Raw genomic sequence first — 12,534 nt, 5'->3', positions numbered from 1 at the left:
ACGACACAATCCACCTCTCTTCTTCATCATCATCATCCATTGTCCCGAAGCATCATCAGCACAGCTCACTTTCACACTGTTCACACCAACCACTTCACAGGAGAGCGACATTTTAAACTACTTTGTAAAACTACTAAGAAAAATAACAAAGTTAGCGTTCCTGGAATCTTGCCGAGTTCAGTTTCATGGTGGAGGTTCATCGTTTACCAGCTGAATGTGTGACGACACAGCTCAAGCACCTGGCACCAGCTGCAATGTAGCATCAGTAGCATCTTCCACAAATGTCTGAATTAAAAAAAACATAATCCAGTGCGATGTTATACCAAAAAACAATAATTTATTATCATTTCTTTTCCAAAGATCACCATTATCACACATTTCACCCGGCTACAAATGTGCCAACTACGCATTACTCAAAATTAGACCATTGACATTGACTCAAAAACAAATACAGGGATCGGTTTAAAATGTAAAATGTACAATATTTCAGTTAGAAATGAGGCATTTGGAATGAGGATACTGTACATGTAACTGGAATATAAAGTCTGTTAAATGGCAATTCATTCGTTTCACCAGTTTAGTTTTTCCGTGATCTTAATATGCTGTGTTCTGAGTCCTGCTCAGCGGCAATCATCCCAACACACGTTTAATGTGACCGCAAACATAAAACCACTCTATATTTTCCAGTTACTAACAACTAAAATCATACAATGTATTAATAAGGCTGAATAATACCTCTTTGTTGCACGGAGATATCCAGAGACTGTGTATGAAATCAGTTTGCCACACAAATGTATCATCGGTTCAGTTTTTGCTGTTAAGGCTATGCTGAGTAAAGGTGTTTGTGGATGATGTAAAAATACGGGTGTGAGCAGGTCCATCTGTTGAGTATGTAGAAAAAAACTCAAAATATTAAGCAAAAAATTAAATTGAATACAAAATCATTTTTTACCCAAAGCTGCAAACCATACAAACGAAGCTGCAGCACTGGCTGAATGTGTTGGACCGTTGGGATGTTTGTGCTCCTGTACACTAAGACAAATCTCATAAGTACTATATATATATATATATAGTACATATTCCCTGTGTCCACACACACAGTTGTTTTTCCATTGACCTGTCAGTGTAGCAGCTTTTTAAGCATCGTTTCCTTTGTTTGTAAGAAAAGTGAAACAACATGTGAAGAGTTTCACTGTAACATGAGGTATTGAACTTTTAAAAGATGCTTTCATAAAATTGCTGATAATAAAAATGATATTAGCAAAAGTTATTTGAGTTTTTGACCAGAAACCTTTGCTCATATTAACAATTTACAATGTTCTGTAATCTAAAACTTTCCGCCCCAAAACAAAAGAAATATGGCAGTTTGCGGTGAAACACAGGGGATTCTTTCCCTTTTAGGTCACTGGATTTATTTCAAATTCATTACATTTTAGGGATTTAACACATTCTTGCCGTAGTTTTTGCTCAATCTTTCATCAGGAGCAAGTTATACAGTACTATGATTGGAATGTAAGATATTTGTGTCCATCTTAAAGCTGAAATTAGTAACTTAATTCACCTTTTTATTTGGTAAAACGTTCTTAAGATAGAATTTTCTGATATGTATGGTTGACCGACAGACTTTGTGACTAGCTGGACTACTAGTTCATCATTTTAAAGTTACTGACTTCAGCTTTAAAGGATACGTAGATCTGTTAATGAAAAGGAGGAGACCCACTCTGATTCATTTTGTGCTGCAATTGGCAAGTGTACATAATACACAAAAGAAAATGCTTAACTTTTTTTTTTAAGATGACCATAAATCCATTTTGAGTATATGGTAACAACATAAATATGAAAATAGAATTGAAAAGATAAAAATGTTTAGAAGTAATAAAATAATTATATAATCGTAATTTCATAGAAAAATGTTTTTCCCGCAGAGTAATGTGAAAAACAATACTGAAAAACATGAAGAAAATGCCATGACAACACTGATAAATTCTTTACAAAATGCTTTTTGGGTTACAAAGTGTGAAAAATATTCCTATTGTCCTCATAAAAATGCCACATTGAACGAGGCAAGTATATTATACCGCATGGGGTAGAATGTGTGTGTTTTATACAGTAGTGACTGATAGGAAGGCGTTGTGTACCTTAGCTCCCTCAGGGGCCTTAGTACCATGAGTCATCAGCTCCTGGATGGTCATCCAGTTGTCCAAGATCTTCTTGTTGCGTTTCTTCATCATCTTCTTCTGGCTGAGCTCTATAATGCTGACTTCCTTGCGACCCTCGCTGCTGCTCTGAGGGTTCTCCTTCAAGCTTTCCAGCCGACTACGCTGCATGAACTCTCGTCTTTCCCTCTGTTCTTTTGCTCGGACTAGGTGTTGCTTTCTTTCCTCTTTACTCCAGTACTTCCCCATCTTCATTTCACTCATTGCATCATCATCTGTGGTCATTCCCCCACTACGCTCTTCTTTAATCTTTAGGGCTCGCTCCCTCAGGATCTTGTCCCTCACAGGCCTCTTGGTGATGTAGCGCGTGCCGTCACTGCGGATCTTGACCTTCCACTCCATCTTGGGCTCATTAATGGGCCTCTGAGGCTCTTTGCAGACACTGAGCAGGCTGAGCTGGCTCTGAGCATATTCCACAGCTGAGCGCTGCTGTATCAGCTGCATGTAGCTCTGGTAGTGGCGGGCGTGTGCTGGGATGTTGACCTGCCTCTGTTGGGAACTGTAGGATGGAGAGAAGTACGGAATCTGTGAAGCAAGTGACTTTAATTCCCCCTTGCTCTCCTCCTCAGCCTGAGTAGTCTGGTTTGACTCCAAACGATTGCTGTGGACAGGGCTGCTGCTTTTCCCTGGGACTGGAGCATGGCATGCTGGGATGGGGCTTGGGCTAAGAGAAGGGCCTGTGGCAAATCCGCTGCAGAGGTTCCTCTGGTTGGTGAGGCTAACCATTCTCTGAAGTGAGTGCTCCGGGGAGCGGTCCATTGCCAGAGGGGTGCTTCGTGAACTCTCTGCCGTGTTATAGGCACTGGAGCTGTCCTTGTCCGATTTCTCCAGCCTCCCATTAATGTCAGTCAGTTTACCCCTTGAGGGGTCACTACGATGGAGGCTTTGGTTTTTGGTTGAGGGTGCGGAGTGGCCTGTGGAGGGAGACTGCTGGCCCTTACGAAGGTTATGGGCCTGCATGATGTTCTGACATTCTAGTTCGATGCTGCGCAGCTCCTCGTTGAGCATACGTAGCTCATGCTGTACGCCGCCCTGCTCCCCAATGCTGCACTCAATGGTGCTGCGGCGGCTGTAGAACAGGTCGTACTCACCGCTGTTACGTATCTGACACTTCAGCTCCAAGAGCTGCTGGAACCGATCACCCTCCGTCTCATTATCGTCCTCATCCTCTTTGTCCTCCAGTCGCGTGGAGCCGGTGCTACAGTGCGTGTCCCGATTGTCTCTCAGGCACTGGGACAAACGTCTCTGGATGTGTGCCAGGACATTATGCTCCGAATTCTCCGTTCTGTCTTTTGCACTCGGTACGATATCCTTATGATGGAGAAGTGTCGAGCAGGTGGGCTTGTCATCTTCCGCTCTCTGAAAAGAATGCGATAGACAAGAGCAGCTTGTAAAACCCTTTTGTATAGATATGTGGAAGACATGCAGAATTCTGTTACACTTCTTTCTTTTAATGATCCACATACGGATACATTTTCATATGCATTTGGATTATTAGTGTGTGTGAGGATGTTTTCAGGTTGTTTTAAGAGATTAAACACATTTACAAATCTTATATATGGTAATAAACTTTGAATGGTAACCTGGTGTTCTCTCATAGTTTCCTGTTTGCCTTCCTTTTTATGGAACGAGGACAGAAAACAACAAAAAGTTATGAAAACTACAGTAATTAAGAGTTCAAGAAGTGCAACGCTATTCTGTATTCTCCTGAAGGATTACATGTGCTGTTGTGCGTAACTCTGTTCTACAGCTCTGTTACTTCAGGGATTGTTTCCTCTCTGCCGTGTCTTTGAAGTTCCATTCATATGGATTTTTGTAGCATGCTATTCTAACAAAACAGAATTTTAAATTACGATTACTTATGTTTGGAATTTAAATGGTTCAACGGTCCCCTTTCATAAATATTCATTATCATGATTTTATATTCATATTTCAAAGGGCAAAAAACTAGTTTTCACTATTTTGCAAAGAAAGTCAGGTCAGTCTGATGGTAAGATGTTCATAACACACTGGGTACTACGTTCTGTCAATCAGGAGGATAGATGCCTCAAATCTATTGCTTTCTGACCAGTTTGTATTCTTAGTGAACAGAGCAAATAAAAAGAACCCGGCTGCCGTCTGACCTGCTCATTCTCCTGCTCCTCCTGTAAAGCAGCCAATTCCATCTCCTCTCTCTGCTGCTCCTCCAACATTTCCATCTTCAGCTGCTCCAGGAACTCACTGTGCTCATCATCCAGCCAGGCCTCCTCCAGCTAAGGGTGAATGAAGAAGGAAAGCATATGTGGAGGGGGGGGGGAAGAAGAGAGAGAGAGAGAGAGAGAGAGAGAGGGGAGAGAGAGAGAGCAAGAGAGCGAGAGAGAGCGAGAGAGAGAGAGGGGGGGGAGAGAGAGAGAGAGAGAGAGAGAGATAGAGAGCGAGAGATTGGGCGAGAGAGAGATAGCGAGGAGAGATAGAGAGAGAAGAGGAAGGAGTTATGGGAGAGAGAGAGATAGGGAGAGTAAGAGAGATAGGAGATAGAGGGAGAGAGATTGAGAGAAGATTGAGAGATGAGAGAGAGAGAGGCGGAGACGATTGATAGAGAGAGCGAGATATTTATAGATTATATAGATGGGAGAGGGGAGAGAGAGAGGGGGAGAGAGCGAGAGAGAGAGATGACAGAGAGAGAGAGAGAAGAAACAGACGAGTGTTATTTGTCAAAGCCTAACGCTTGTGGCGACAGTGTCTCAAAACAAATAGTTGGGTGCCCAAATGGGATTTTCTGAAAAAGAAAAAAAAAAACACCAGCAATGCTTTTAAAATAAGAAACCACACACATCAATATGATGTGGTGTTTGACTGATATGTAGCTCCCTAGTTCTTAAACAAAACACCACCCCTCATCTTTTAAACATGAAGTCTAATATTAAAATCAAGGCAATACAATTTAATAGACACAAGACTGCCACCTTTGACCCATTTGCGCCACACCATCCATCATCTGTTTGTCTGCTTGATGTGAACCAAATGGGATCCATATCTGAAGACTTCAGATTTACTACTGAGAGACACATTTAATTACAAAGAGTCTTCTATTGCTCCTGGCTCATCTGCACTGCAGCAGAGTCCTTTCACTTATTCGCCATCGGCCTTGGGCCTGAACTCACTCCACATTAGCATGCCATTAGCTTTTATGGCTTACCGTTGGAAGTCAATTACAGTGGCGCTACATAAAAATAAAACATGATGAGGTGTCTCAGTGGTGGCTTCCACTAAGAGTGGTTTGTGGCGGTGGGGAGGGTATGGCTACCCCGTACTGCTAAGGTTTACTCTGAGCAAATATAATGTAAATGACAAACCTTCAGGGTAATCTCTGGACTGTGTGCTTCCTTTACCCATGTTAGTGCCCACAGTAGGTGTTTTAAGTCAGTGGATGAAAGATACAGTATGTCAGTGTGCAGTAACTGTGTGGTCATTTCTAACCTGCAATTCAGGTCTGGCAACCAGCAGTACGATGTTCCTACTCGCGTCATTGGAGAGTGCAGCCATTGCTTCCTCTCGGTCTTGTACATCTTGGCCATTAATCTAAAAAGGACAGACAAACATGATTAGAAAACTCACTATTAAGTCAGAAAGAAGAAAGCAAACATGTTACAAACACTGAGGCCAACTTCATTCTCTACCAGACAAAAGCTTTTATTACAAACAAAGTACCACAATAAAAGTGGCAATGAACAATAACGCCTTTTTTCCGGGGGAAAATTGTAAACGCTGTCTTATATTGAAGCAGGACCCAGCAGTGATTATGAATGGGACGGTGGCCGGGGCCGACGGCGCTGTTGTGTTCACCAAAGTATCCGGCAGCGCACATGCATCTAACCGTACAATTAACTGGCCAGTGACAGGGGGCGTCCATCTTTTTGCAGGCAGAGTAATGGCCCTGTCACTGGTGGATAATAGTGCCAGAGTACTGGTCTGAGACACACACACACACACACACACACACACACACACACACACACACACACCTTCTTCCTTGACTAAACTTCTGTTATAATAGTTCACATTGCTTCTTTGTGGTATCAACTCACAATTGCTAATCTGCAGCTAAAGCTACACTAAAACAATATTTCTCATATGAATCAAATGATGTGCAATCTGAAAGACGAACCCACAGAAAATCTTCGACCAACTCTGCTATCCCCCCCCCCCCCAGCTCTAATGAGCCTCTTTTAGCTCATGGTAGGGCTGAATGATATGGAGAAATGATCTGATTGCGATTCAGTATGCAAATGTTGCTTTTAAAGTTCCATATAGAGATGCACCGGCCCACTGGTAGATCAGTTTCATATATCCGATTTCACTAACACCGTGTCCTAGCAGCAAGCGAGTCTGTTCACTCTGTTGAATATGCACTTCTGTTATGTCAGAGTGCAGGTGTGGAGAAAATGTAAGTTAGTTAATAGTTATACTATCAACAAACAATTGAATTTCAATTTTCAAAGAAAACTCAGTCAATCATAGTTCTTAGAAAGAAAGAATATCGGAATCGGCAGCTCAGAATTTAAAAAGAAGTGCATCTCTGGTTCCTCATCCTCTGTATTATTTACTATACACATATTGCTATATTATGGCCAACACAACATTGGATACAGTTAACATATTAACTGCTCTTTCATGTAGTGCACTTAAACCCTTCACATGGTATAACTGCAAGCATTAAAGCTTGCACATGGCGTGGTGTTTTACTCGTCTTCTTCATCTACTCCCTCGCATGACACATGGAGCGTAGGGCAGCATGTGTGCAAGTGAAGGTGTTTCTGACATTTATTTATTGCAATCTATCACATCGCCATGTTGATTTGAATCTTACAGCAGGCTACGGTTTTCAATGAAATTGCTCTTATAAACCTGGGAAGGCAGTGAAGTGTGCTACGCTGGGCGGTTAACAACTTCAAAGAAGTGAATATTAGACTTCTATATTAATCAGGTGGCTAAACACACCACTCCAAGTAGATGCTAATGTTGCTCCGTCTGCTGAATCTATTAATAGGCGATTGTTTGCCATAACAATTTAATAAGGTGATAATGTACTTGACATTACAATTAGAGGCTATTACTTGTCTAAACAAAAACAATAATTACCCAACTAACCCACAGAGGCAGCACAATACAGCCCTGAGCCCGAACAACTGCTGCACCTTGTCGGAGGCAGAATTCCTCTGAATCTCAGGCCTGAAGATGAAGCTGGGGGCTAATAACAGTCATAGCCGCTCAGCTATCCCACAGGACGCAGTGAGCTGCAGCACAGTGCCATCCTGAACCAGAACTCTTAAAAACCCCTGTTGGTGCTGAGTCGGTAACTAAAACAGCCAGGGGGGCATTTCTCCCCCTAACAGTCACAGCGGGGGCGCGTTCCCCCTTTAATGGGCTGCCATTAAAAATGAATGGCCTCTCGTGCTGGGAGACAGTGGTTGAGTCCAACAAAATAAAAGCAGGTTTTTATGTTGAATGTAATGAAAGCCGGTGTAGAGGGAGGGGGGGGGGGCAGCGATAGTGGGTCCTGCTGTACCTGTAAAATGCGATCCCCCTCTCGGATGCGTCCATCTCTGGCAGCGATGCTGTTTGGACTGATCTGTGAAGGTAGAGGAAACGCAATAATGCACTTTCAATCTTCATTCAAGAGAATCATGGAGTGCCTGAAAATGTTTTCACTCATTATTTAGACATCACTCAGCGAGACACGGCTAGACTGTCATTAATAATGTGTACAACACACAATAGGTGTGCTGACATGGGAAGACCTTCAATGTCATATGGCTTTCCTGCTGCTGCCTGGTAAGTTTTCAAAGCCATTTTAACCCTGAGTATCACCTTTATCATTTAAGGATTCAATTGTACCCGCCTTAGTTGTTATATTCTGGCAGATATATATATAGCACAAGCTGCTGCATATAGCATTTACAGCCTGCAACTCTGCCTCTATACATGATGCACCTGCTTCTCCTGTAACTAATGCCAGTGAACAAGAGGGCAGGACACTCTTTCATCGGCCAATCAATCGGCGTCTGGGGGTATTCATTTCACTCTCTTCTAACATGCGGGACTTCTGGAGATGGTGAGGTGCTGTGGCACTCCATCTTCATGATGGTCCACTCCTACACAAAGGAACACTCATTAAACTGGGACACTAGACAGCAATGGAGGGAGCAGTAGGAAAGTGAAGGTAATCTTTCTGCAGGGAGAGCAACCCTGAAAAAATGGACTAAAACTATGAATTTCCCATTAGTGTGAATGAGCGAGACTGGTGACCTGTCCAGGATGGACTCTGCCTTTTTGCCTTATGCATGCTGGGATAGACTCCAGACCCCTGTGTCCCAGGATAGAATTAAACAGGTATAGAACTTGGATGGACCTAAGAAAATGTAGCTTTTTTTGCTCTTGTTCTTCTGAATTATTTAACCACTCTACTGTGAGACACAATGGAAACAAATGGGAAATCAACTTAGCTAAGAACACGGAGTAAAAGACGATGTAGCCATTCATCAAATGCTACAAAGTTGGGAAATTCAGCTTGTTGTAATTTGACCTTGCATTGTTCGTAACTCCATGTTGATGTGTTCTCACTACTTACGCAAGATCAGAGTAACACCTTCTTTAACACATCCTGTATACAGTGACATTCAGCCACCTCATCTAAATGCAGCACACACCTTTAAGCCCTATTTCTTTGCAGAACGAACACCTAAGGATGCTGCCAAGAGCTACGGACCAAAGTGATTTATATTCTGCTCAGCTCTCAAAGCAAACACCTTGCAGGGTCCGATTTAACTTCAAACGAATCGGAGAGAAAGTTGAGCAGAATGGAGAACAGCGTTTCCTTTGCTTCCAACAAGTGGGAGATAAATGGATGCAATAGTATTTTTTGCTAACATGCATATCACAGCTTGATTATAGGTTCAAGCTGTACCGAAAGGACTACAACTCAGACAAGACATGAAAGTGTGACAGTCGTGTCATATTGGTAACCGACAGTGTGTTCATGCAGTTAGAACATTGGCAAACTGCTCAATAATGTCATTCGTGTTTGATGAAAGAGTTCAAATCTAAATTAAACTAAAAAAAACAATAGAGAAACCTTCTTTGCTCACATGAATACCAAATTGGAAGATGAATATTAAATGTCACAATTGATTTAGTATTTGAATTTTATCTTCCTCAGTTGTTTAGGTATTTTACTGAGGCACTCTAGTCTAGCCATGATTGTCGGTTTCTACAACAGCGTATATGTAAATGTGAGACTTCAAAGAACTAGAGATATATATGCATATATCTGTAGAATATGCATATACCTTTTGCCCCAAGGGTATTCATATTTTAATTTTTCAAAAAGCTAGCAGTCTTATCTGTGGCGATTATTTAACACGACTGCTCATAGACTTTGAAAGCTTTTTTGGTAAATGTTAAATGCATCAATCTAGTGCAAAACTAAGAGGCTACTTCTATGAAGAACGTTGTGCTCTCGTAAAACACATTGGTCGTCCCTAACAGACTGCTGTAAAGGAAAGGGGTGCGCCGCTTTTATGAAAAACATGACGTGACAAAAACGAGAGCATCATTGAGAAACGGAAAGCAGCACAATAATTTCGCCCTACTTCCAACGCAATGCCTTCAAGTCGATCATCCTCACGGGGAAGTTACTCACCTCACTGACATAGATGGCCACATCCTCCTCTTCATCCGTTCTGTAGCAAAGAGTTAGCCCCAACTTCTCTTGGCTGTTGAGTCGACACAATTCCACTTCCTATGTAGACAAGAGGGAACATACAGAAACATGTAAAAACAAGACTCAGAGTCTACAGCCCTACATGCCAGGCATAGTGTTGCTTTGAGATAAATGCTATTGTATGCATGCTAACAATGACTATTAACACTTAAAGTACTTAAACTGGGGTCTTTAGTTAGAGGGGGGCATGACTGTCAGTACCAAATTTCATGCCTTGCATTCAGGACATTGTCTTCACTGGGGAAAAAAGCCAGATGAAAGTCTGTGTTTGACCTTGGAATCAGTAGTTGATATGAATGATATTGTTTTGCCGACATCGAGCACCTCTGTAACCTTTTAATGAAGAAAGCGAAACTGATCCCAGACTCCAAATATGTTCTATATATACTTTCCACTCATTTTTGATGCCCAACAATGGCTACACAAAGATTACGTTTCTTCGCCGTTAAAGATCAAATAACAATGTTCTTCAAGTTTCTGCACAAAATCTGTTTTTGAGATGCTTACTGAGTCTGGATTGCCAACTCTCGTCAGACGTTTTTGAGTCTGAAAGTGTTTGATCATGAAAGACATTCTCTGCAGAGTTTGATCGGTGGGGGCTTTGATAAATGCCAGAGGACCTCAAGTGTTTTTCTTTCAAGCCTTTGCCAAGTTGTAAAATATTAGACTATAAACAAACTATAATTATGCTAACGCTACTGGATATACATATTTGCTGCTGCACTAAAGTATTACGCATCTTCCCTTGAGGGGTGATCAACAAACTATTGACTTACAAATCAGTGGTCTTCAAATTTCCCACGAGCCTCTTGGAACCCGGCAAAGTACCCTGACGTCTACATGAATTCTTCATTTAAGTTCATTAATACAAACAAACAAAAAGTGAGATTTGATTAACCACAGCCAGAATGTGCGTGAGTGGCACAGTCCCCCTTAGTCTAATATCCAAAGTATGTTTTGGAATCTGGAACCACACACAACTTGTAATTTCTCCCAAGCTTGCAGACAGTCAATGCACATAAACCTCTTTACACTCTTGGTTTCCCACAACGGAGCTGCAGCCAAACACCAAACAGCACAGGCCTGTGCTCCATCTCTAAATGCTGAAACATATCAAGGGTGTTGGAGGGAATCAAGTGTGAAATGGCCTCTCCTCCCAAAGTCTTCATTAGAGCAGAAACACACCAACTCTCAGCAGCAGGAGCGAGGTGGTTGAGTGGAGAGGAGGATGGAGGCGGTGGTGAGGGCTCTGGCGGGGCTCAGTGGGGCCTCACACAGAGAGATTCATTTCCTCTGTGACAAGTGTGGGTTGGCTGGTTACACGTGTCAGATGTGGTAGGGCTTTGGGAATGGTACGAGGGGGGGGGGGGGGGGGGGGGGGGGGGGTCTGACCATGGTGAGATGAGATAGGGGGAAGACGGGAAAAAGGCCAATACCACTGCCAGAGGGCCGCCACCTGCTGCCTCTAGCTACCCCTCCTAAGCTGTTTATGACCCCCCACTTCCTCACACACACAACCCCGTCTTTAGGCTCAGGTCCCATTTTTTCTTTCTCCCCTGTCACTCGTTTCCTTCTTTTACTTCTCTACCTCTGTTTTTGCCACACATTGACAGATCATTGAGGTGTTTTTGGACCAGGGAGCTGCTGCTGCTGCTGCTGCTGAACTTCCATACACTCTCATACACAAACACCTAATTCCTGTATCCCTGTACAATCCTTATGCTTACACACAAGTGCATTTTAGCGAAGCACACACATTCACACAGTCACTGAGAAAAAGAGCTGAAGAAAAACAATGTCATCTGAGCTTTGTCGTTTTATCTTTCTCGACAGCCTCCACCTGACGGGGAGCTCAGATCTTTAATTGATTGTCTCAGAAGCGATGACAACTTCAAATCCTGGCTGATATGTAACGATGCACCGTGAGAGCGGGAACAAGCTTTGGTGCAGACTACCTGGACAAAGTCAAAAATCAGTCATTAGCTATATTAAAAATATTACTAATGAGCTACCACCATTATCATTGGTGGAGATATTATTAAAGCGGCACATCTGATGCAACGAAGCAGTCATGGAGGTAATGGCAGCTACGGAGACGGCACACATGCTGCATGCTAATATGATGTGAGAAGTTGTGGTTTATCTGTAGGAAATATTAAAATCACTAGCAAAGTCTCGGAGACATCCGTCTAAAAATAAACCACACAAATTAACTACGCAGACTGAGGCAAAGCAGAGGTATGAGCAGGTACTACATCATCCCTACAGTATGTGGCTCTGTGGTACAAGCCTCAAGTTACTTATGACTAATTAATGGTTAGATACGGTGCAGGAGACCTGTGGCGAAATGATCAGAGAAAATAGATTGCTACAATTACTGCATGTTGGATGAAACAGGGTTGCTGCTTGTGTGGGTGTTGATCCATGTGCAGCACACATATTTGACCCTTTTTCTTTGCCAGATGTTCTTTTGCTCTTTTGTTTTAAGGCAATATTGTGTATAGAAAACACCCACACTCACTCAGAAGCCTCAGCAAAAGGAGGTTGTCTCCCGAT

The 12,534-nt window shown here is 42.5% G+C and overlaps 1 protein-coding gene across 3 annotated transcripts in view; it reads right to left on the bottom strand.

Moving 5' to 3' along the window:
• Positions 1–313: 313 nt before the first annotated feature.
• The window catches only part of LOC115009133 (PDZ domain-containing RING finger protein 4), a 102,958-nt gene continuing 90,737 nt past the window's right edge, over positions 314–12,534 (bottom strand). For all 3 annotated transcript variants that reach the window (XM_029432913.1, XM_029432912.1, XM_029432914.1), the window contains 5 exons: positions 9,898–9,996; positions 7,765–7,827; positions 5,676–5,777; positions 4,340–4,468; positions 314–3,575 (listed from right to left, as the gene is read on the bottom strand). In XM_029432913.1, the coding sequence (XP_029288773.1) occupies positions 2,103–3,575; positions 4,340–4,468; positions 5,676–5,777; positions 7,765–7,827; positions 9,898–9,996 (1,866 nt within the window). In that variant the 3' untranslated portion in view covers positions 314–2,102. The remainder of the gene's footprint in view (positions 3,576–4,339; positions 4,469–5,675; positions 5,778–7,764; positions 7,828–9,897; positions 9,997–12,534) is intronic.

Source organism: Cottoperca gobio, chromosome 6 (assembly GCF_900634415.1).
Source record: "Cottoperca gobio chromosome 6, fCotGob3.1, whole genome shotgun sequence".
NCBI classification, from domain to species: domain Eukaryota; kingdom Metazoa; phylum Chordata; class Actinopteri; order Perciformes; family Bovichtidae; genus Cottoperca; species Cottoperca gobio.
The sequence above is the reverse complement of the archived record's forward strand: the minus strand, read 5'-3'. Positions and strand labels throughout refer to the sequence as shown.